The sequence below is a fragment of the Lissotriton helveticus genome, chromosome 1_2 (genome assembly GCF_964261635.1).
Source record: "Lissotriton helveticus chromosome 1_2, aLisHel1.1, whole genome shotgun sequence".
Classification (NCBI taxonomy): Eukaryota; Metazoa; Chordata; class Amphibia; order Caudata; family Salamandridae; genus Lissotriton; species Lissotriton helveticus.
In genome coordinates, this window is record NC_136058.1 from 123,247,082 (window position 1) to 123,270,427 (window position 23,346).

Here is a 23,346-nt window from a genome sequence, read left to right on the forward strand (position 1 = left end):
CAAAGGGAGGGAAAACATAGAGGCGATATCCACTGCCCCAATTAGGTCATATGTGAGGTCTGAGAGCTGTCTACCCCGTATGAAGCCCTTCTGGTCAGTGTGTATTATTGAGCCAACCTCTCGTCCCAGCCGGTTCGCCAACACAGCTGCAAAAAGCTTATAATCACAATGTAAAAGAGAAATTGGCCTATAAGAGCCACATTTGGCCGGATCTTTCCCGGGTTTCGGGATCAAGACGATATTTGCCTCCCCCATGATTTAGGTGGGGTAGCACCATTGGCTAAGATGTCATTAAAGAGTTTTGTAAGTACTGAGACTATTTCGGGTGCCAAGACCCGAAATAATTCGCCGGGTAGACCGTCAGGGCCCGCTGCCTTGCCCCGCTTCACCTTTTTAATAGCTTCACTCACTTCTTCCTCTGAAATAGGTCTATCACGCCGGTCACTTTGTTCCGAAGTGAGAGTTAGAAGAGTAATCTTCTCTAACCATCGAAGCTTAGACCTCGAGTCATTCAAGATCTCCTCTTTATAAATTTGCTGAAAAAACTCAAGAAATGCATCTCCGATATCTCTGATAGAAGATCTCACGTGAGTCTTCCCCTCTACGCTGATGTGCTTTATATGTTTTTTGGCCTGATCAGATTTGATTTTCCATGCGAGAACCTTACCCGCGGATTCACCATATTCAAAGTTTGAGAGCTTACTGACTGCCCATCTCAATGCGACCCTCTCTTGAAGAATATTATCTAGCTTCTCCTTTAGTTCCTTACGTTGTTACTTCTCTTCATTGGTCCCAATTCCAGGGCCTATACGTTGGTCCAGGAGGGCGATTTTCTTTTCAATATTGGTGATCTTTGCCCTGTATAATTTCCCTCGATAAGAGGCCCTGTTGGTTATGTGGCCTCGCAAATTTGCTTTATAAGCCTCCCATACTATACCTAACTGAGTAGAATTTATGTTGATGTCCATAAAGGATTTTGTTTCTTGAATGAGGAGGTCAACTTCCTCTTCCTCTAAAAGAATCGTACGGTCAAATGACCAAAAGGTATGAGAGGATTGCTGAGCTAATTGTAAAGAAAAAGATATGGCAGAATGGTCTGATAGGTGCGAGGGCAAATACACTAAATCCTTCAGGGAGTCTCTTAATGAATAGCTAAAAAGAGCATAATCAATTCTCGATTTGTGATTGTATTTATAATTGTGATATGATACGCCGAGTGCGTCGCCTGCTCTCTCCCTCCATGGATCCGCCAATCCAAGCGTTGACATGACAACCCCCAGCACCTGCCTGGATTTCTTATAGGTTAATGCCCTTGAGTTAGGGGATTTGTCCAATTTTGAATTAAGTATTAAATTAAAATCTCCCATCCAAATTATTGGATCGTGAGTTGTTAAAAGGTGGGTCTGAATTTTGTTCAAATATGAAGGGTCGTCCTGATTAGGTCCATAATAACCTACCAGATTGTATGGTCTGCCCTCTAGACTTACTTTGACATATAGCCACCTACCACTAAAGTCTTCCTCATGAGCAAGAATCTGGGCTCTAACTTCCCTTTTGAAAATGATGAGGATACCCCGGATGTTCGCATTATGATTAGTACAAATAAAACAATCTACCCATCTAATTTTCCTCAGCATATCCTTCACTTCTTGTTGGAGAAGATGCGTTTCCTGAATGACGATGACCTGGGCTGGAGAGTCCCTCAAATATTGTAGTATTCTATACCTCCTGCTCTTGACACGCAGGCCATTGACATTCCAGGACAGGAATTTTATTCCCTTCATTTGATATCCTTACTCCTACGCCGGCTCATTGAGTCAGTATGGTGAAAACATCTCCCAAGGCAGATTAAACAAAACTGAGATGTATTTAATGGGATTTGTAAATGTAAATCGGTGTCTGACAAATGAGGATATTTTGCAGTTTTGCCCCTTCCCCCCCCCCTCCCCTCCCTGGAAACCTCCCCTTACTTAACCTGGCCATAGATGCCAGATTTGTCTCTCTGAGGAGTCCCCCCTCGCCCAGCCATGTTACGTGTTGTTGGTATGAGATGTATTCCGGCAGTATCAAAAATGATATCCATTAAGGTGAAGACAACATGAGTGTAAAGATTCAGAGAGTAGTAATATTAGAGGTAGATAAACCTCTTAGAGGTTTTCTCAAATTTCACCCCCTTTTTTTTTTCCCTTCCCCTTTTTTTTTTTCTTTTTCCTTCTTTTTTATTCTTTCCCCTTTCCCTTCTCTTTTCTTTTTTCTTTCCTATTCTTTCCTATTCTTTTTAGGAGCTTCAGCCTCCCCCTGCCAATTCCGATCCACAGGAAGAGTTGTTGCAGTTTCTGTACCAGATTGTGAAATATATGTTGATTGATATGGGATTAATCATGCTGTCACAGCACAAACGTTTTTTTTAAAAGTGCTATTATTGTAGATAAACAATATGATGGTAAGAGCCAGGATGACCCGCATATTTTCCTTGATGAATAAAGAGGAACAGGATTCCTGTAACAATCAGCTGGAGCTTAAATAACATGTTGGTCTCTTGAAAATCATTGCCCACCGTGCTACATTTGTAAGGTAGTTGAAAACTGATTCAGCAAATAAATATTCTGTCCAGGAGCAGAACATCAGCATATGCTCTTGGTCGGCAAAACAATAAATACATCGAAAGACTCCTATTGTAAATTGTGTAATGTTAATATATTCATTCCACGTTCCGATTTGTATGAGTGGTATTCGTAAAATGTAAATTTTACTCTTAGTCCTGAGGTAAATGTCTTGTTTTCATATTTAGATTGAGAAGGCATTCAACAAGTAAGGCATATTAAGTACCATCTTGGAAAAAATTGCCTTAAAGCAAGGAAATATATTACCTTGTGACGGAGGGCATTGATTAAAAAAATACCAGAAACAAAATTCTAGCCATCTCCAGTATTACTGGCATCTTCTGCATATGTGAAAAAATTGTAGCCATTCATAAAATAATAGAAGATGTGCAATAAAATGAGTAGCTATTGTATGCCATGTTTGGTGTGACTGACAAGGGCTAAAAAAACAGACTGATCCTTTTACCCTGTGCACATGTTTCTGAACAGCGGAAAGCTCTGAACAGAGCATCATACAAAGGTATTGGCAAGAAAAAAAAATGAGCCATATCAAATATGTAATATTATCCTGTAAGTCTATTAATCAGTGAATTATGATGCTAAGCAAAGATTTCTTCTGAAGTACATTAGTTGGGGCATTTCAGGCCTTAACCTTAGAAACAATGATCATTTTTGTAATAGGGCTGACTTCAAGAATAGCCAAATTAGTTTTTGCAAGAGGTGTCTTTTCAATCTGTCCATTTCATTCGAGAGATTTGGGGTTGGGGGTTGAGTACCATGGGCCTGAGTAGTAAAACATTTAAAGATGTTTTCATCTGCTCAGTGTTTGATAAGAGTTTATGATATTTTATATGAGAATATGCAGGACATAGGCTGTGAATGTAAACTTTGTCTTGCCTTTGAGAATCTTTTATAATTTGTCCAAAGCAAGAGTGGGGTTTAACTAAGATTGTGGCAGGTTATTTCACATACATGAAGTAATCTGGCAGGTTTGTGCCCTTTTTCACAATGCATTTGCCATCTACCTGCAGTTCCCTGCCCAAGTCGTTAGTCAAGATCAAACGTGATGGATTTATTCAAGGCACAATAGAAAATCTTACCTTCTCTGGAGATGTCATGAATAGCTTTTATGATATCACTCACAGGAATGGGACAGAGGCTACCTTTTGTTCGTTACATTTACTTAAATTTAGGGTTATGAAATATTTTTTTTATTCCAGTGATAATATCACTTAACATAAGCAGATTTTAGAAAATGGGAAAAGATACATCATGATATAATTTAGTGAGGGCAGCTGTGAACAATGATGATCTTGTTCAAGCTTCAATGCTTTGGCCAGGCTTATCTAAAGAGGTAATGTTTAAAGTACTTGTGCAACACATACAAAGTAACATAATGAATACACCACAAAAAGACTCCACACAAGTTAAGAAAAATAGATTATTGTGTTCTGAACAAAACAAGACCATAAAAACAAGAATCAAATCTATAAAAGTTTAAGTATTGAATTTTAAAAGAATACATGCAATAAAGTGCTTAGAGGCAAGTAGCGCCAAAAAGGTTACTTTAGGCGATGCTGGACTGGTCAAAGTCCAAGTTTGTGCCTTTGATGTGGAGGTGACTTCAAAGCAGCTCTCTAAAGTACACAAGTATCCTTTTCAACCCAGTACTGTCTGCCAGGCTATCTGTGTGGGGCAATCAGTCCTATGTGTGGGGTCAGAACACACCCTGTTCAAGTAAAGTGCTAACCCCTCTCGTCTATCCTGACAAGTCAAGGCCATTAGAATGCAGATGTATGTAGATGGATACTCAGACACACATATCCTTCCTATATTGTGGTTGTCTAGATGAAATGCACAAAGTGTAGCTGTCACCCATCCCGCACTTGTTTTGCAGACAGGTTATCAGACACACAGAGCAGTAAGGGCAGAGAAATATCCACTTTCTCACAGTGACATTTCTAAAACAGTGATTTTAAATCCAACTTCACCAGTGAGGAGGATTTATTACCATTCCAAAGATATGAAACATGAAAATGCTCCTCTCTCTGATCAGGAATTACAGCTTGAGAGTGCATTAAGGAATTCCCAATGCTAGCCTGTGAGAAGGGTAGACCTCACAGTAGTGAAGAATGTATTTGGGGGTCTGTCACTACCAGGGCATGTAGAGATTAAACACACAAGTCCTACCCTTTACTTACATGGCACCCAGCCCCTAGGGTTACTTAGGGCCTACCTTAGGGGTGATGTATATGTAATAAAAGGGGTGTTTGAGGCTTGCCAAGTCGTTTTAAATGCCAAGCAGAATTGGCAATAAACTGAGCACACAGGGCCTGCAACGGCAGGCCTGAGACAGGTTTGAAAGGCTACCTATGTGGGTGGTTCAATCAGTGCTGCATCCCACTAGCAGCATTTAGCTTAAAGACCCTAGGTATATGTTACACCACGTTACAAGGGACTTACTAGTAAATCAAAAATGCCAGTCAGGGATACTCTAATGTCACCATGTTTAGGGGAGAACCACCTGCACTTTAGCACTAGTTAGCAGTGGTAAAGTGCTCATAGCCCTAAAGCCAACAAAAAGAATCGCAAAAAACTGGAGGTAAAAAGGTATAATGCAGGGAAGGGCCACCCTAAGGATCACAGATCTCACAATGCATCAGCCCTCTAAAAAAACTTGAAAATAAAACATGATGTCATTCATAATCTCTGTCAAAGAAATGCAAAACTTTGATATTAGTACAAGAAATAATGTGCGCACATATTGTTCGATAGCATCTTTAGTAACGTGGCTTTGGCACAAGATGTTTACCTTAATTTTTAAAGTTCTGATAGTATCTTTTGTTCGCAGGAGTTTTAGAAAATGGTGGAAAGCCCTGCCGCCCAACAAACAAGATCTGTTCAAAGAGAACGTTCGAAGACACAAATGGAAGTTGCTTACGAGCCTGGGTGCACTTGGAGTTGTTTTTATTCTCTTTTATTTCACTCACTTGGAAGAAAGCCCGATCACAGGACGAAGCCGGTTGCTGGTGTTCAGGAAAGAACATTATGATTACCTCACCAACCTGGAGTACGAAGGCGTACGTAAACTCGTTACTATGTTTTTCGGAAGAGGGTTTGTCCTATTTGCTCGTCTATTTTATTTGAAAAATGAATTGAGGAATGTTTTGACTGACAATTTCTGACTGATTAATAATTCTTTCTAATTGGAAATCCCCTGAACTAGGTTCACAGAGTTCACAGTTTTGTGTAATGTCTGTTGGAGTAAATCTCCGGCAAGGGGTAGGAAGGGGTTGTTTTTGCCATTTGCTTGCAAAAAGTGCACAACCAGCCAAAAACTCGTTTGTGTGGGTATTCGCAAACATCTTGCAGGTCATTTAACACCCTGAAGTGAGCGTCTTTTGATGGTAGGAAAGGGTATCTACCATATTTCATGGAGTTTATGCAAAGCGATTTCTCTACGTGGGGAAAAAGATAAACTACTTTTGCTAATTTCAGCTGCCTGTTTTGCTAAGGGCACATTTTATTGGGGCAAGTTGTCAACCGGGATTGTGCCTGTGAAATATACAGTTTGGGCAGATTTCAACGGCATAACCTTAGAGAATCCTTGAAAATTCATAGGCAAGCCAGAGATGTACTCATATGTGTTATCAGACCCACTGTTTCTAAATGATTTGATGTATGTAGTATAAGAAAATCACATCGTCTGCCAGTTGTTTTGCTGTCCCTTGATTAAAGATAGATGCATGCTTCTAAATGTATGTATGTGGCATTCATATAGCACAGACCCAGCTTAGTGGGCAGTGGAGAGTTAAACAGTCAATGGCAAAAAAAAGTCATTTGCGGATTTGGGGGTACGCTTGGCTCTGAGAGTGATATATACGTAAGTAGCGCTTATGCAGTCCGGGATCTGTGGTAAATCACCAAAATCGAAAGCACTTCAGAATACCCTGATGAGACAACAGGTTCATATTTTGTGTGGATCTCACCATCCAGCAAAAGGTTTTGCCACGGAGCTAGGTTTACATTTGATCATTTACCAATAATCTGATTGTGAAACTACAGATCAAGGTTGTGAGGAGTGCCTTACTTCAACCTTGGATTGAAATATAGTCTAAAGGATCCGTGACCCATCTTGAATTTTTAACCGGATCTAGAGCTTTGAGGGGTGTTAGCAGTATGAGTACATAACACTCTTTGGAAGGCCCCATAACATTCTATAGGTGTGTCGTTCTTCAGAACCATGCTTTAACCAATATGTAGTGTACTGGGTATGCTCCACTAGGTAATACAGAAACATATCAAAGAATGAATGTCTTGCCTTCTCAAGGGTCCTATCATTTGCTCCCCACCCACCACACCTTTAGTGGTTGACTACCACAGAGCTCCTTCATCTATATTTTGGAAAACAACATGGATAGCCTGCATATCCATGCACGTCCGCACTCGACAGTGGCCAGGGGCCAGGAGCCCTGGTCGAAAGTGAATTTACTATAGGGAAGAACTTATAAACTTGAAAAGCCTGTCCTACAGGCCTTCTCTTCCAGCTTTAGTCAGTAAGTGACTGCGAGCAGACAACCTACTTATAGGCATTAGGGATCCCCCATGCATTTGTTCAGACGTCCCACCCGGCCTTAAGGTGACCAGGCTCAACACCAGAACCCCGTACTAAGCATAGCCTTGAAATCTTTCTGCAGGAGACAGAGCTGGATATTTTTGCACTCTCAGAGACGTGGCTAGATGACATGTCAGGGCCTGACCTAGTGGCCTCCCTTCCCCCTGAGTATAATGCTTGGACTTACAATCAGCAGGGCAACAAAAGAGGTAGGGTGTTGCAATACTTAGTCGCAGGACCCTTGTCACGGTTAGCAGCTGTGAAGAAACCCAAGCAAAGAACACACCTGCCACTAACCTTAGGAATCTCGCCAGCGGGGACCACAGCTTGACGACAGTCCTCCCAGTTGCCAATAGCACTAACCCTCCCTAGGCATATACACACCAGGGATAGAAAGTACTCCTGGGAAAAGGGAAGGGAATAGGGAACAGGAAAGTTGTTGAGAAGACACCCCTCTTAGTCTGGTCAAAAGGTCTTGGAGTTCTTCTGAAGCACAACAAGTCTATAAGACACAAAAAGAACAGATTAGAACGTTCGTTCAAGATACCCCCACTGAGAGGTATATGGAAGCAGGATAACCACTTACATTTAGCCCACTCTCTGAAAACCTGAACGGCGGTAATGTTTCTAATCGTGGGTCTCAAGGGTCTCGGTATTCCTTGAGCTGTTCCTTCACAGCCCAGCGACAAATACAGGAGAGCGTTCCAATACCCCCAGGTAGTTAAACTCACTCCTGGTGGGCAAGGTACTATGTATCAACAAAGTTTAACAGAGAAAAGTATCAGATCGGGAGTTCCGACTTCCTAACTAGCACTGCCGTGCTAAACTCTAGGTCCTACCTTATCCAAGTCTGAAAGGAGGAAGCGGCACCCGGTCTTCGGAGTCTATGGCGTTCTCCAGCGGGAAAGAAAGCGTCCGCGCTACCCACCTTCCAGCGTCCTCCAGCGGGAAAGAAAGCGTCCGCGCAAACCACCTTTCAGCGTCCTCCAGCGGGAAAGAAATCATCCGCGCAAACCACCTTTCAGCGTCCTCCAGCGGGAAAGAAAGCGTCCGCGCAAACCTCAAGCTCTGTCTCAACACCGGGAAGGATTGACAAGCACCCGGCTACATCAGAGACGCCCTTTTATACGGCACCGGAAGTGAGTTCCGTTTTGCCTTGACCCAGGGCGTTCTGGGAGTCGTAGTGCAGTAGCGACTTCGTCCTTTTTGCGCCCTGCCTGTGCTTCTGCTGGAAATCGCTACAGAACCCCCTCTCAAGGACCGCCGACCCGGCGGTCGACCAGGCTTCCCCGGGTGAACCCGATGGAACCGCGCCACCAAGTCAGGGCAATGGAGGTTCCGCTCAGGTTCCCAGGTCCTCTCCTCCACCCCAAAGCCTTTCCAACTCACCAGGTACTGGACCCCACCCCGGTACAGCCTGGAATCCAATATCTCCCCCACCTCATACTCCTCCAAACCCTCAACCAATACCGGCGGGGGATGATCGGGCAATCTGGTGTCCCCGTGACAGGGTAGGAGCAGAGAGACGTGAAAAACGGGGTGAAGGCGCCAGGAAACGGGGATAGCCAACTTCAACGCTACAGGGTTGATGACCTTTTCAACACTATAGGGACCAATGTATTTAGGTTTCAGTTTGTTGATACCCCTGAGATGTATGTGTTTTGTGGAGAGCCATACCTTGTCCCCCACCTGGTAGACCGGTTCGGGACTTCGTTTCTTGTCAGCATAACGTTTCTGAGTGTTCTGAGCTTCTGACAAATGCCGCCTCGCATCGATTCGGACAGCCTGGAGATGCGCATGATGTTCCTGAATGCTGGGCAAGGTCGACGACACCGGCCAGTCGAAGGGGAGGATATTCGGATGATACCCTAGTAGGCAAAAGAACGGGGAGCAACCCAGGGTGGAGTGGTCGGAGTTATTGTATGTGAACTCGGCCAACCATAGGAGGGTGACCCAGTCCGTTGAGTTCTGTAAGGTAAAACACCTCAGGTATTGTTCTATAGTCTGATTAAGCCGTTCTGTCTTTCCATCCGTTTGAGGATGGTAACTCGTTGAGAGTCTAGCGTCGATGGATAACGATTTGCAAAGGGCCTTCCAAAAGCGTGATGTAAATTGCGATCCCCTGTCAGTAATAAAGACACTCGGGAGTCCATGAGCTCTGACGAGATGCTGAAGCATCACCATGGCTAAGTCAGCTGAGGTTGGCAATCCATCCAGCGGCACGAAATGGCCCATTTTGGTCAAGTGGTCCACGAGAACCAGGATTACCGTCTTTCCTTGACAGACGGGCATTTCTACAATAAAGTCCATCGAGACCGTGTGCCATGGTTTGGGGGGAATGGGTATTTGACGGAGTAGGCCCGTAGGTCTTGTATGGCTGGCTTTACACTGGGTGCACACCGAACAGTTTCTGATGTATTTCTTGGCGTCGTTTCGTAAGGTAGGCCACCAAAACAATCGTTCCATTGTGGCTATTGTTTTGTACACCCCCCAATGTCCCCCCATTACGGCGTCATGAGCCCAAATGAGCACTTGCATCTGTAAGCCCGGATCAGGAACATACATGGCATGGCGGTAATACAAGAGTTCATCGGTCTGTGACCTCCATTGGGGTTCTTCCTGAAGCCATGCCTGGATATCGACCTCCGTCAACGCTACCCTGATGTCCTCGATGAAGTCTGTGGACGTGAGCAAGGCAACGGTGCCTTCAGGGAAAGACCGTTCAGGCAAGATGGAAGGTGGTTCCTCTGGGATAGTGGGGTGAGGGTCATTGGAGTCTTGATTCCTGGAAAGAGCATCGGCCTTTCCGTGTTGTGGCCCGGGTCGGTATTTGATGACGAAATCATAATCCGAGAAAAAGAGGGTCCATCTGAGTTGTCGAGGTGTGAGGGCCTTTGCTGTTTTCAGAAATAACAAGTTCCGATGGTCTGTGTAGATTTCGATGGTGTGCCGGGCTCCCAGCAAGTAGTGTCGCCATTCCTCACATCCTCTTTTGATGGCAAGCAACTCTTTGTCGGTAATGGAATAATTGGTCTCACTTGGATTGAGTTTTTTGGAATAGAAGGCGACTGGGTGGATCTGTCCTGTTGTGGGGTGGCGTTGTGAAAGCACCCCTCCCAATGCATACTGGGACGCATCGGTTTCCAATATGAAGGGAAGTTGGGTATCTGGATGGCGCAGGATGGGGGCTTGGGTGAATCGTTCCTTGAGTATCCGGAAAGACTGGTCGGCTTCGTCACCCCATACAAATGGAACGTTTTTCCTTAGTAAACTGGAAATGGGGTGGATGATCCTGGAGAAGTCCTTTATGAAGCGCCTATAGTAGTTCGCAAAGCCTAAAAAGCTTTGCACAGATTTGACGCACTGCGGAGTTTTCCAGTTCGTGATGGCTTCCACCTTTCCGTTCTCCATCTGAAAGCCGTTGGCGTTAATCACGTACCCTAGAAAGGACACTTCAGTTGTATGAAAAAGGCACTTTTCTAATTTGGCGCACAAGTCGTCGTGTTGTTGTAAACGACTTAGGACTTCCTTAACGTGTTTTTCGTGTTCTTGAAGGGTACTCGAGTAGACGAGAATGTCGTCTATATAAACCATACATATGGTATCCAATAGGCCCCTGAGCACTTCGTCCATAAAGTACTGGAAAGCTGCAGGGGCATTGCAGAGACCAAAAGGCATCACCTTATACTCGAACAGGCCGAACTTGGTTCGGAATGCTGTCTTCCACTCATCTCCCCGTTTGACCTGGACTAAATGATAGGCCCCACGAAGGTCCAGCTTGGTAAAGTATCGGGCTCCTTTTATCTGATCCATCAGCACCGAGATTAATGGAATGGGATATCGATTCTTGACCGTGATGTTATTCAAGGCCCTATAATCGATACATGGTCTCAGCTCATCACAGTCCTTCTTCGGTATAAAAAACATGGGCGACGAAGCGGGGGAGGTGGAATGACTGATGAACCCCGAAGCCAGATTCTCCTTAATGTAGTTCTGTAGATACTGGTTTTCTTTTTCAGTAAGGGCATACACGCGACTGCAGGGGACAGCCGCCCCCGGAACGAGGTCGATGCAACAGTCATACACCCGATGCGGGGGTAACCGGGTAGCCTTCTGTTTATCAAAAAGGGAGCTAAACTCTTCATATACCTCGGGCAGGCTGGTGGCGCTACAAGAACGTTCCATATGACATGATAGAGCTAGGTGGTGCGCACCGAGTGTCCCTTCGCCTTCGGTGGCCACGGGGGAAGGGCTGTAACAATGTTCCTTACAGTAGGACGAATTTAAGGATATCGTCCTTGCGGACCAGCTCACATCAGGATCGTGTAGCGTGAGCCAGGGCATCCCTAATATAAGGCGGAACTGAGGAGCCGCAATTAAATCAAATTGGATATACTCCGAGTGTTCTTCGTGCTGCATGCGTAGAGGCAGCGTATGCATCGTTACCGGTCCGGAGGCTAAGGCGGATCCGTCCACTGCCTTCACGTTCTCCGGTTCTTCCTTCTTCTCCCAAGCTATCCCTAGGGATGTGGCATAGTCGATGTCCATGTAGTTGCCCGTTGCCCCTGAATCCAGCAGAGCATCCATATGTGAGACCTTATTATCCGAGGTCCACAAGGACACGGGCATGTTGATATGGGCCACGGCGGGCATCATCGTATTTGCGAGGATCGAGGAGATCGTTGTTTGCCGATCGTCCAACCCAGTGATCTCCTTCTGGTTTTGACGTGTTAGTTTTCCGACGACTCTCTGGTTCCCATGACTGCAGGCTTTCGTGGAGCCGGGCTCCTTTCTGGTTGCTGGGCCCTCGCCTTGCATTCCCTTATGAAATGTCCTCCTTTGCCGCAGTAAAGGCATAGTTTCAATTTGCGTCGTCGATCTCTTTCTTCTGTGGACAGGGGCCCTCGGATTCCACCAATTTGCATCGGTTCGGTCCCGTCGGTACCCTTGGTGTTGTCCTCTGTCGGGAGTTTAGGTTTGAGGTACCATCCTTTTCCTTCGTTCCTGTTCCGATCCCCTCTTCTTTCCAACAGGCGATGATCTAGTTGGATTGTGAGATCTATCAGTTCCTCGCAAGTCGCCGGCATCTGGACTACCTGCGATAGGACGTCCTTCAATTCACCTCTTAATCCTTGGTAAAACAAAGAAGTCCGTTTATCTTGTGGCCAATCGGTTTCGGCCACGAGTCTGTTAAAGGACGTGATATAAGACAAGAGGTCTTGTGACCCCTGGCGCAGCGTAAGGAGTTCCTTATCCAAGGACAACATGTGCGTTTTTCGATCAAACAGTTTGCGGAGAGCCGAACAGAATTCCGGGAATTGATGGAGAACCGGATCGTTTCGTTCCATTAGGGGGATCGTCCAGCTTGCGGCATTCCCACCCATATAGGACATCATAAACGCTGTCTTTGCCGCGTCATCTTGGAACACAGTAGGTTTGCATAGGAAGTGGAGACGACACTGGTTCAGGAACGTCTCGAATTTCTTGGGGTCCCCATAGAACCGCTCAGGAGGGGCCAAAGGAATGCCAGTGTTCTGTATCACGTGCACCGTAGGGGAATGGTCGGTGGAGGACGAAGGCAAGGCAGTAGGGGCAAAGAACCCACCCCCAGTAGCCATCGGGGGAGTAGGCTGGGATACAGTATGACCGGGAGGGGGGAGCGTGGCTTCCCTGATGTAGGACCCAGCTCCATGACCTTTGCGGGACATGCCAGCGACTTCCCTGCGCATGGTATTCATATCCTTTCTGAGTTCTTGATTCTCTAAGCGGGAAGCATGTACTTCCTGCTGCAATGCGCCGAAGCTCTCAAGCAGAGAGGCTAAAGCCGCACTCGCGTCCATGGCCCAGGCTAGTCTTCTTTCCTTGGGCTTGTCAATCTGTCACGGTTAGCAGCTGTGAAGAAACCCAAGCAAAGAACACACCTGCCACTAACCTTAGGAATCTTGCCAGCGGGGACCACAGCTTGACGACAGTCCTCCCAGTTGCCAATAGCACTAACCCTCCCTAGGCATATACACACCAGGGATAGAAAGTACTCCTGGGAAAAGGGAAGGGAATAGGGAACAGGAAAGTTGTGGAGAAGACACCCCTCTTAGTCTGGTCAAAAGGTCTTGGAGTTCTTCTGAAGCACAACAAGTCTATAAGACACAAAAAGAACAGATTAGAACGTTCGTTCAAGATACCCCCACTGAGAGGTATATGGAAGCAGGATAACCACTTACATTTAGCCCACTCTCTGAAAACCTGAACGGCGGTAATGTTTCTAATCGTGGGTCTCAAGGGTCTCGGTATTCCTTGAGCTGTTCCTTCACAGCCCAGCGACATATACAGGAGAGCGTTCCAATACCCCCAGGTAGTTACACTCACTCCTGGTGGGCAAGGCACTATGTATCAACAAAGTTTAACAGAGAAAAGTATCAGATCGGGAGTTCCGACTTCCTAACTAGCACGGCCGTGCTAAACTCTAGGTCCTACCTTATCCAAGTCTGAAAGGAGGAAGCGGCACCCGGTCTTCGGAGTCTATGGCGTTCTCCAGCGGGAAAGAAAGCGTCCGCGCTACCCACCTTCCAGCGTCCTCCAGCGGGAAAGAAAGCATCCGCGCAAACCACCTTTCAGCGTCCTCCAGCGGGAAAGAAAGCGTCCGCGCAAACCACCTTTCAGCGTCCTCCAGCGGGAAAGAAAGCGTCCGCGCAAACCTCAAGCTCTGTCTCAACACCGGGAAGGATTGACAAGCACCCGGCTACATCAGAGACGCCCTTTTATACGGCACCGGAAGTGAGTTCCGTTTTGCCTTGACCCAGGGTGTTCTGGGAGTTGTAGTGCAGTAGCGACTTCGTCCTTTTTGCGCCCTGCCTGTGCTTCTGCTGGAAATCGCTACAACCCTGCCACGAGAGAATAGTGGAGTAGAGTTTGGATCGGGCAGAAGTTTTGGGGATCCAGCTCGGACTCACTTCTTTTTGCCTGATAGTGGTAGTGGTCTACCGTCCTCCTCGACCCAACCCCTTATTTAATTATCTGCTCTACGAAGTGATGAGCGACCTCTGCTCAAGATACCAACAAATCTTGGTTCTCGGGGACTTCAATTATCATTGGGACCTGACTCCTAGAGATTGCAAGTCCTGCAAATTTAACAACGCTATGACTACATTAGGATTGCACCAAATTGTGGAGTCTCCCACACACGAGAAGGGTCACACCTTGGACCTGATTTGGGCTACGTCTTCAGCGACCCTTGACCCTACCAGGTAGGTCGCTCCCCCTCCGCACAGCACTGCCGGTGTCTCCCTGCCCCAGCTGCCCCTGCTGAGGAGGTTCGAGGCCCTCCACCACCCGCAGGCTACCACCTGCGCCTCATCCCTGGTGGCCAGTGGTAGGCCATAGGTAGGTTTGTTCATCCTCCGCTTTATTGCTTTTATTGTATTGCCTGTATTTTCATTGTTGTGTCTGTGACTGCTGTTGTCTGTCTTCCCCCGCTGCTTGTACGTGGTCCGTGCCCCTTTTTCTTCCCTCTGTTCCCCTTGCTGCCCCCGTGCCTTTCTGCCCGGTCTTTCCTTCTGTTCTTAGCTGCCACTGTATTTCTGTATTCTGTATTTTGCCTCTGCGCCACTCGTTTTTCCGGTTTTTCTGTGCCCTTTTTGCCTTCTGTGCCCTTTTTGCCTTCTGTGCCACTCGTTTTTCCCTCGTTTTTGTGCCCCTTTTGCCTTCTGTTCCATCGTTTTTTTGTGCCCTTCTGCCCTCTGTTCCACTCGTTTTTGTGTGCCCTTCTGCCCTCTGTGCCACTCGTTTTTCCCTCATTTTTTGTGCCCTTCTGCCTTCTGTTTCACTTGTTTTTGTGCCCTTCTGCCCTCTGTTCCACTCGTATTTGTGTGCCCTTCTGCCCTCTGTGCCACTCGTTTTTCCCTCGTTTCTGTGTCCCTTTTTCGTCCGTTACCTTCGTTGTCACTCACCGCCCTCGCTGCTGCTTCCCCTGCAGCCCTGCCCCCCTGACTGCCCACTGCCCTTCGCTGCCCCGCCTCCCGCCTGTTCCTCCCTCCCACCTCCCCATATATGCCGGCCGCTGTGCGGCAGCGCCGCTGGCGTGCCGAAGGCGCGCCTAAGGCAAGCACGTCTGCGCCCGTCCGCGCCTGGACTGCGCACAGCACCAGAAACCCTAGCCCCCGCACCCGCAACGATGACCCCCGCCACTACGACACCAGCACTCTGCACACACTCAACTCCGGGCGGAGCCTCACCTGCTTCAAGGCCGCCCCGAAACACACACCAGCCCCCTTCACCTGCTGGAATTGCAGCTACACCAGCCTCATAGCCGATGAACCACCCGCCAAGAAAGACCCCAACCACCTCCGATGTATACTACTGAACACCCGCTCTGCACGCAAGCATGCCGTCGAGCTCTGGGACCTGCTCGACACAACATCCCCGGACCTCGCCTTCCTGACAGAGACCTGGGTTAACGACTCCTCCGCACCCGACATCGCCATAGCCATCCCAGAGGGCTACAAGATCACCCGCAGAGACCGCACCAACGGAGTCAGAGGAGGAATCACCATCGTCCACAAGAACAGCATCAGGGTCCTGACTAGCACCGAAGACGCGCTCAGCAACGCTGAACACATGTATTTCCAGATCCACACAGACCATACCTCCACCCTCAGAGGCACCCTCGTCTACCGACCCCTCGAACCCCGCCCCCAGTTCAGCGACTCCATCGTCGACTTGATCAGCACGCATGCCCTGACCTCCACCGACTACATCCTCCTCGGAGACCTGAACTTTCACCTTGAGAACAACAACGACAACAACTCCACAACCCTGATCAATAACCTCACCAACCTCGGACTGAAGCAACTCGTCAAAACGCCCACCCACTCCGCCGGCCACACGCTCGACACAGTCTTCTCCTCAAGCCTGCACGTCTCCATCAACCACACCACCGAACTCCTCTGGACCGACCACTGCGCATCCACTTCGCCTTCGGAAACCCACCACACACCATTGCACCCAACAGATCCCCGGCCGCTGCTGGAGCAAAATCACCGAAGACCAACTACACGCAAACCTCGCTCTCAGCCCACCCACTGAACCCTCCAACACCGACGACGCTGCCCACAGCCTGAGACGCTGGATCGAGGACTGCGCCAACACCCTCGCCCTGCTGAAGAACCCCCCCCCCACAGAGACACCAGCAAGAGGGCCAGCTGGTTCACCCCAGAACTCCTAGCCTCCAAGCAAGCCTGCCGGAAACTAGAGAAGAAATGGCGCAGTGAACAAACTCCGGACAGCCACGCAGCACACAAGGGCGCCATCCGCAACCACCACCACCTCATCAGGGTGGCCTAGAGGACCTCCTTCAAAAATCGCCTCGACAACAACGCACACAATAGCAAGGAGCTCTTCAACATCGTGAAGGAACTCTCTAACCCCAGCTTCAACAGCAACGACATCCCGCCGTCGCAAGCCCTGTGTGACTCCCTCGCCACCTTCTTCCACCACAAGATAGCAGACATCCACGACAGCCCCAACAGACAGCTATACAACAGACCCTCCGCATACCATCGTCCATGACCCCCTGCTAGCCTGTGCCAGCGTGAGCATCGAGGACACCATCAAGACCATGCGTACAATCTACTCCAGCTCTCCGTCGGATCCATTCCCGCACCACGTCTTCAACAGAGCAAGCAGCTCTATCGCACCCCACCTGCGCAACATCATCAACCTCTCCCTCGAGACCGCGTCCTTCCCAGAGATCTAGAAACATGCCGAGATCAACGCCTGTAATGGCCGGATTTTCTGACCAAGTTAGTAGCCTACCCTAAATACCACAAACCCAGCCACTAGGTAACACCATCCCTTCCCAGTCCCTATTTACAACAGTACCTGGGGTACTTACCTGGGAATGGGGAACCCACTGTATATACACTTTTATACTACTACTATACTACTAAGTCCTAAAGAAACTACGGAATTCCATCCTATATCCTATTATCTTACCTGTACAACCCCACAGCACTCTGGCTCGGGTTGACCTACCCCCTCTCTCATTGGGGCAGCTGATTTAAAGTGTCCCCACTTGTGACCCCACGACAATCCAGACTGAGCTACTCTACCTTCTCGCTTCTCGGAAGGCAGCTCTCTCTATATCTCCATTGGTAGCCCCGCGGCTCCTGCCCGAACTACTCTACCTCCACGCTTTTCGGAAGGCAGCTCTCCTCAGTTTGTAGCTCCACGGCCCCTGCCTGAACTACTCTACCTCCACGCTTCTTGGAAAGCAGTTCTCTCTATATCTCCATTGGTAGCCCCGCGGCTCCTGCTCGAACTACTGTACCTTCACGCTTTTCGGAAGGCAGCTCATTGGTCCTATTAATACCTCGTGCTCTCTCTCTCTTGGGGAATTTTCTAGATATCTGACACCTACTAAAAGTATATATCTTGTATGAATTATTGCTATTATATGCAGGACAGGAGATCCAGTCCACACACACACACACACACACACAAATGGCCAATCATCACATCTGGACATTACAGTTCAATTCAGCCAACTCCCCCTCCCGTCTACAGTTACCTTGGTGGAAGGGAATGTCCCCATCCTTCCATTCATCAGCATCTGGCTCGAAGAAAGGTTAACTTTATTATAACAGTAATACTCAAATGCGTTCTTTAAGAACTGGGGTCCCTTTATTACACAATGATAAGAATAAGAAGGAAGCTTTACTACTAGAATAGCAATTACCAACACATTCACATATAGCTGAAAGAACAGTGATTAATTATGATGTACAAGCAGATAACTGCAGATAGCTGAAAGGGAAAATGATGAATTATAACATGACTGCATACCGCTGCAAATAGCTGAAAGAAAAGGGATCCATTATAGCTAATCATTGGGGTGTTTATTAGAAAGAGAACAAGACAAAGGAAAACATTGCATTATGCTAAGCATAGCCTGAAAAGTAAAGGAAAGAGTTACATCACCTAGAAAGCAAAAAGGGGAATGAATGATTATATATATATATATAGTGCAAACTAGCTAAGAATACCTCACCCTGTCAAGAAGGGTCCAACTGTCTGTTCTTCTCTCTCTCTGGTGGAATCAGGACTCTCTCTCTCTCCTGCACCATCACCAACGTGCTGACTTCACTCCACTGGTTCAACTGCTTCAATAGCTCCAACTGGCAGTTCCAGCTAACAGCTCCATCTCCAAAGACCATCTGCCTTTGTCCACTCCAAAGTTCATCTCACCAACTGGCTGCTTCAGCTTCAAAGACCATCTCACTGCTCCAGGAACCATCCGACAACTCTCTGACTGCTCTCTGACGACCATCTGACAGCTCTGCCTCTCTGCACTTCGATAATATGCTCTCTACCCTCGGAAATTTCCAACAGAAAACTACCTCCCATCGAATTCCTGTGCCAGCTCCAAGGCTCTCTGCGCAACCGCAGTGGCCACTTGCGTGTTACGTCTAGATCTTAAGAGACAAACACATTCCTTCGATAAGAACCAGTTTCCACTGGCTCCTCTCTAGCACATAACAGGCTGAACTATAAACATCACCTTTACCCTGCAAGCGCCTCAGTCAGCAGAGGCAAGACAAAGATGGCTACCCTCTAGTTTAGGCCTCTAGGCCCGAAAAGAGGCAAAGAAGGCACAGAATCATGCCAAAGCCAATAGGTAAACCCTGCAAATAAGCTAAGAATAGGGATCTAACCCCTATACCAGGATGGTAGTAGACCAAAGTCACCATTACTCGGAAATTATCCGGTCACTACAACGCCCTACTCAAAAAACCTAAGGCAGACCCAAAAGACCTCAAGAACTTTCGGCCCATCTCTCTGCTCCCCTTCCCGGCCAAGGTCATCGAGAAAACCGTCAACAGACAGCTAACCCGATACCTCGAAGAAAACAGAATGATGGACCCTTCCCAGTCAGGTTTCCGCAGCAACCACAGCACCGAGACTTCCCTCATTGCTGCCACCGTCGACATCAAGACCCTGCTGGACAACGGCGAGACCGCAGCACTCATCCTCCTAGACCTCTCTGCCGCCTTCGACACCATCTGCCACCACACACTACCCACACGCCTCCACGCCGCAGGGATCCGAGACAAAGCTCTGGATTGGACCACCTCCTTCCTGTCCGGCAGAACGCAGAGTGTCCGCCTCCCCCCATTCCATTCCAAAGCCTCCGAGATCATCTGCGGTGTACCCCAGGGATCCGCCCTCAGCCTGACACTGTTCAACATTTACATGGCCCGCTCGCACACATAGCCCGACAGCACGACCTCAACACAATCTCATACGCCGACGACACTCAGCTGATCCTCTTCCTCACCAAGGACCCCACCATCGCCAAAGCCAGCCTCCACAAAGGAATGAAGGCCGTCGCCGACTAGATGAAGACCAGCCGTCTGAAGCTGAACTAGGACAAGACGGAGGTCCTCATCCTCGGTTCCAACCCTTCAGCCTGGGACGACTCCTGGTGGCCGACGGCACTTGGGGCAGCCCCGACACCCACCGACCACGCACGCAACCTGGGAATCATCCTCGACTCAATGCTCTCAATGACCAAGCAAGTCAACGCCGTCTCCTCCTCCTGCTTCAACACACTCCTCATGCTCCGCAAGATCTACAGATGGATCCCGACAGATACAAGAAAGACAGTCACCCAGGCCCTCGTCAGCAGCAGACTCGACTACGGAAATGCCCTCTACGCGGGAGCCCCGACCAAGCTCATCAAACGACTACAACGCATCCAAAACGCCTCGGCACGACTGATCCTGGACGTACCACGCCACGGGCACATCACCCCCCATCTGAGAAACCTGCACTGGCTCCCCGTCTACAAGAGGACATCCTTCGAGCTCCTCATCCACGCACACAAGGCACTCCACAAGACCGGCCCAGCCTACCTCAACAGACGGCTCTCCTTCTACATCCCCAACCGCCGGCTACGCTCCGCCGACCTCTCACTTGCCACCGTCCCGCGCATCCGAAGAACAACCACTGGTGGGAGATCCTTCTCCCACCTCGCCACCAAGACATGGAACAGAACACCCTCCCACTGAGCCTACGAAAGACCCAAGAGCTGCTGACCTTCAGGAGGATACTCAAGACCTGGCTGTTCGATCAGTAGCGCCCCCCCCCCCCCCCAGTGCCTTGAGACCCGCGCGGGTATCTAGTGCGCTTTACAAATGATTGATTGATTCAGCCAAACTTCACGCCGACTGCACTCCTTGCAGCTGGTCTGACCATTCCTTGGCTAGCCTCTCGCTTCCGGTAGACAGTCGCCCTAAACATGCCCCTGCGGGGTGGAGGGTAATACGAAACTGGCATAAGTTAGAAGAAGTCAAGCTGAGGGAGGCACTGAATAGAACTTTAGCCGCTAGACCCTTTTCCAATGACTCGGACTCAGAGTACGAAGCACTTTCACATTGGCTGATGCTAGCTATTGACAATGTAGTTCCTGCCAGAAGGGTAAGGATAATGCATAGTGTGAGGGGGTGCCATGGTACACAGAAGAGCTTAGAGGTGAAAAACAAGTTCTCTGTCAACATGAGCAATTATGGCGGAAATCCCCCGACCCCGAGTCTAAGGAGATATATAAAGCAAAATTGGCTTTCTATAAAGCCTTCTTTATTAAAACCAAGTCTGCACACTACGAAGCCAGGATTAGCGAGGCAAGATATACGCAGAAAGAGACTTTCACTGTACTCAGGGAGCAGAGTCAGCTGACCAAACCAAGGCTGGTCACCAATCAAGTCGATTGTGATAAAATACAGGACTTCTTCCTAACCAAGGTCGAAGATATCATCTCTGATATCAATAATATGTGCATCACCCCTTGTCTCCTGCCAGTGGAGGAGGACCCCCCTGATCCTCAGGGCATCTCTCTCTCTTGGTTCCCTGTGCTTGAACCACAGGATTTAGCTCACATTGTGGCCAAAGTGAAATCCGGGCCATCAAAAGACCCCTGTCCACCGAAGGTGTTTAAAATGATCATCCTTTTTGTAGAGGCCGAGGTGCTGTCCTTAATAAATCTCTCTATGACAACAGGAACGGTCCCATAGAGATTCAAGGGTGCTATAGTGATCCCACTGTTGAAAAAAGCAGGGGCAGATATTAGGAATCTTAAAAACTTCCGCCCTATATCGCAGCTCCCGTTCCTGGCTAAAGTGTTTGAACAGCATGTACTAGAGTCCTCTTGTCTTATGTTGAACAACAGCGGCTGCTACATAATCGACAAGCTGGGTTTAGGGCCCACAACAGCACTGAGCTAGTGATGCACTCGGTGCTGGATGATATGGGACTCGCAGCCGATAAGAAGACCCCCTCAGCATTGATCTTACTTGATCTCCCAGCCGCCTTTGATACGGTGAACCATGTGCAGTTACTTGCTCGTGTCTGGCGGCTGGGAGTCACTGAGACGGTCCTCCAGTGGATCAGTTCCTTTTTGGAGGATCGATCTCAAAGGGTCTAACTGTATGTCCAGGCAGGGTAATCTTCGCTGGGGGGTTCCGCAGGGTTCTACGCTGTCCCCTTTGCTCTTTAACATTTACCATCAACCCCTGATTGAGGTTCTGGCAAAAGCAGACTGTCAGGTGTTTAATGCGCGGACGACACTCAGTTAATAGTGCGTATTGATAATTCCCCTGACTCACAGAGTAACGTCCAGAATATTCTCCTGTTCACCATGAACTGGATGACCTCTAACTTCCTGAAGGTGAACCCAGACAAAACTGAAGTATTGGTTCTTACATCAGGGGTCTCCCCCTGGTCCAGCCTTTTCTGGCCCCAAGAGCTGGGGACCACTCCAATACCTGTGCCAGCCATGAAGAGCTTGGGCATTAGGCTGGACACTGGACTGACCCTAAAGACCCAGGTGTCTGCTGTAGTGGGAAGCTGCATCGGACTGATGCGGCCACTCCGGAAATTGTCGCTCCTGTTGTCACCCTCTACCATGCAGACAGCGGTGACTACATTAATCTTATACCTCCTTGTTTACACCAATGTAGTCTAAATTGGTCTCCCTGGTAAACTCATGGCAAAACTCCAAGTGGTCATGAATGACGCAGCGAGGTTGATCTATAAATTGCCTTGAAGAGCGCATGCCACCCCCATGTTGCAACAGTTGCATTGGGTACCCATTAAGCAAAGGGTTAGCTTCAAGGGTCTGTGCACTGCACATAAATCCCAGGTCGGTGAAGCACCCAAATACATTAAAGACCACTTGAAGCCCTATGAGCCTGGACGTCCCCTTCTCTTGTCACAGGCTAGCTTCCTCGCAAGCCCACGTTTCAATAGAGACACTTTAGGAGGCCGGGCTTTTTCAGTTACCATCCCCCAGATTTGGAACAAGCTACCAGATGGTATGCGTAAGGAAGCCAGATTACTTCCGTTCTGGAAGAGATCAAGACGATGCTGTTCACAGAGGTGTTCAGTCGTGCTTACGCTGTTCCATGTTGAGTTGAGCTGCGTGATAGGACTCTGGATTGTCTGACCCATGCTGTAGCGCTTAGAGACCTTTGGTGATTACTGCTTTACAAAAGCAACGTAACATTAACATATGTATATAAATTTAGGTAATCCCTTTATTTTAAATAGGAATACCCACTAAGCCAAAGGGTTGAGGAATTGATGCCACTTCAAACTGTATACTCAGTAAAATGTGTACATTTTCCAAATATAAAGTGTTTGCCATCAATACATATATTAATGTCAAATTACTAAACACCTGTTAGTCACCATCTCAAAAAAACTCGCTATCTTTCTAATTATTTGGGGACTGGACAGACCATTTACATGTGTTCCTATTATCACTGAGACAAGAGAAATGATCAACTCGAACTATATCTGGCATTACCTAAAAAAAAAGGTGAGCCCTGGGTCATACATAAAACAACATCTATCTTCTGACTGTAGCATCTGATTACTGTCTGTTTTCTGGTTATCTTACGAAATTTAGACTCCGACATTTCATCTTGTTTCATGTAACTTACTGCAATGCTTTATATTTAGGGCTAATGATAAAAGCTGTAGCCTGGTTGCAGAATCCAAAACTGGACTACGGGGCTCTTGTTGGGATAGCCACGCTTGTTAAGATGAAGGAGCCTCCAAGCGCAGGTACAAGGT

The 23,346-nt window shown here is 48.0% G+C and overlaps 1 protein-coding gene across 2 annotated transcripts in view; it reads left to right on the top strand.

Annotated features, from left to right (window-relative positions):
- OMA1 (OMA1 zinc metallopeptidase) overlaps positions 1-23,346 on the top strand; it is a 797,057-nt gene that overhangs the window by 210,428 nt on the left and 563,283 nt on the right. For both annotated transcript variants that reach the window (XM_078669974.1, XM_078669983.1), the window contains exon 3: positions 5,455-5,683. In XM_078669974.1, the coding sequence (XP_078526100.1) occupies positions 5,455-5,683 (229 nt within the window). The remainder of the gene's footprint in view (positions 1-5,454; positions 5,684-23,346) is intronic.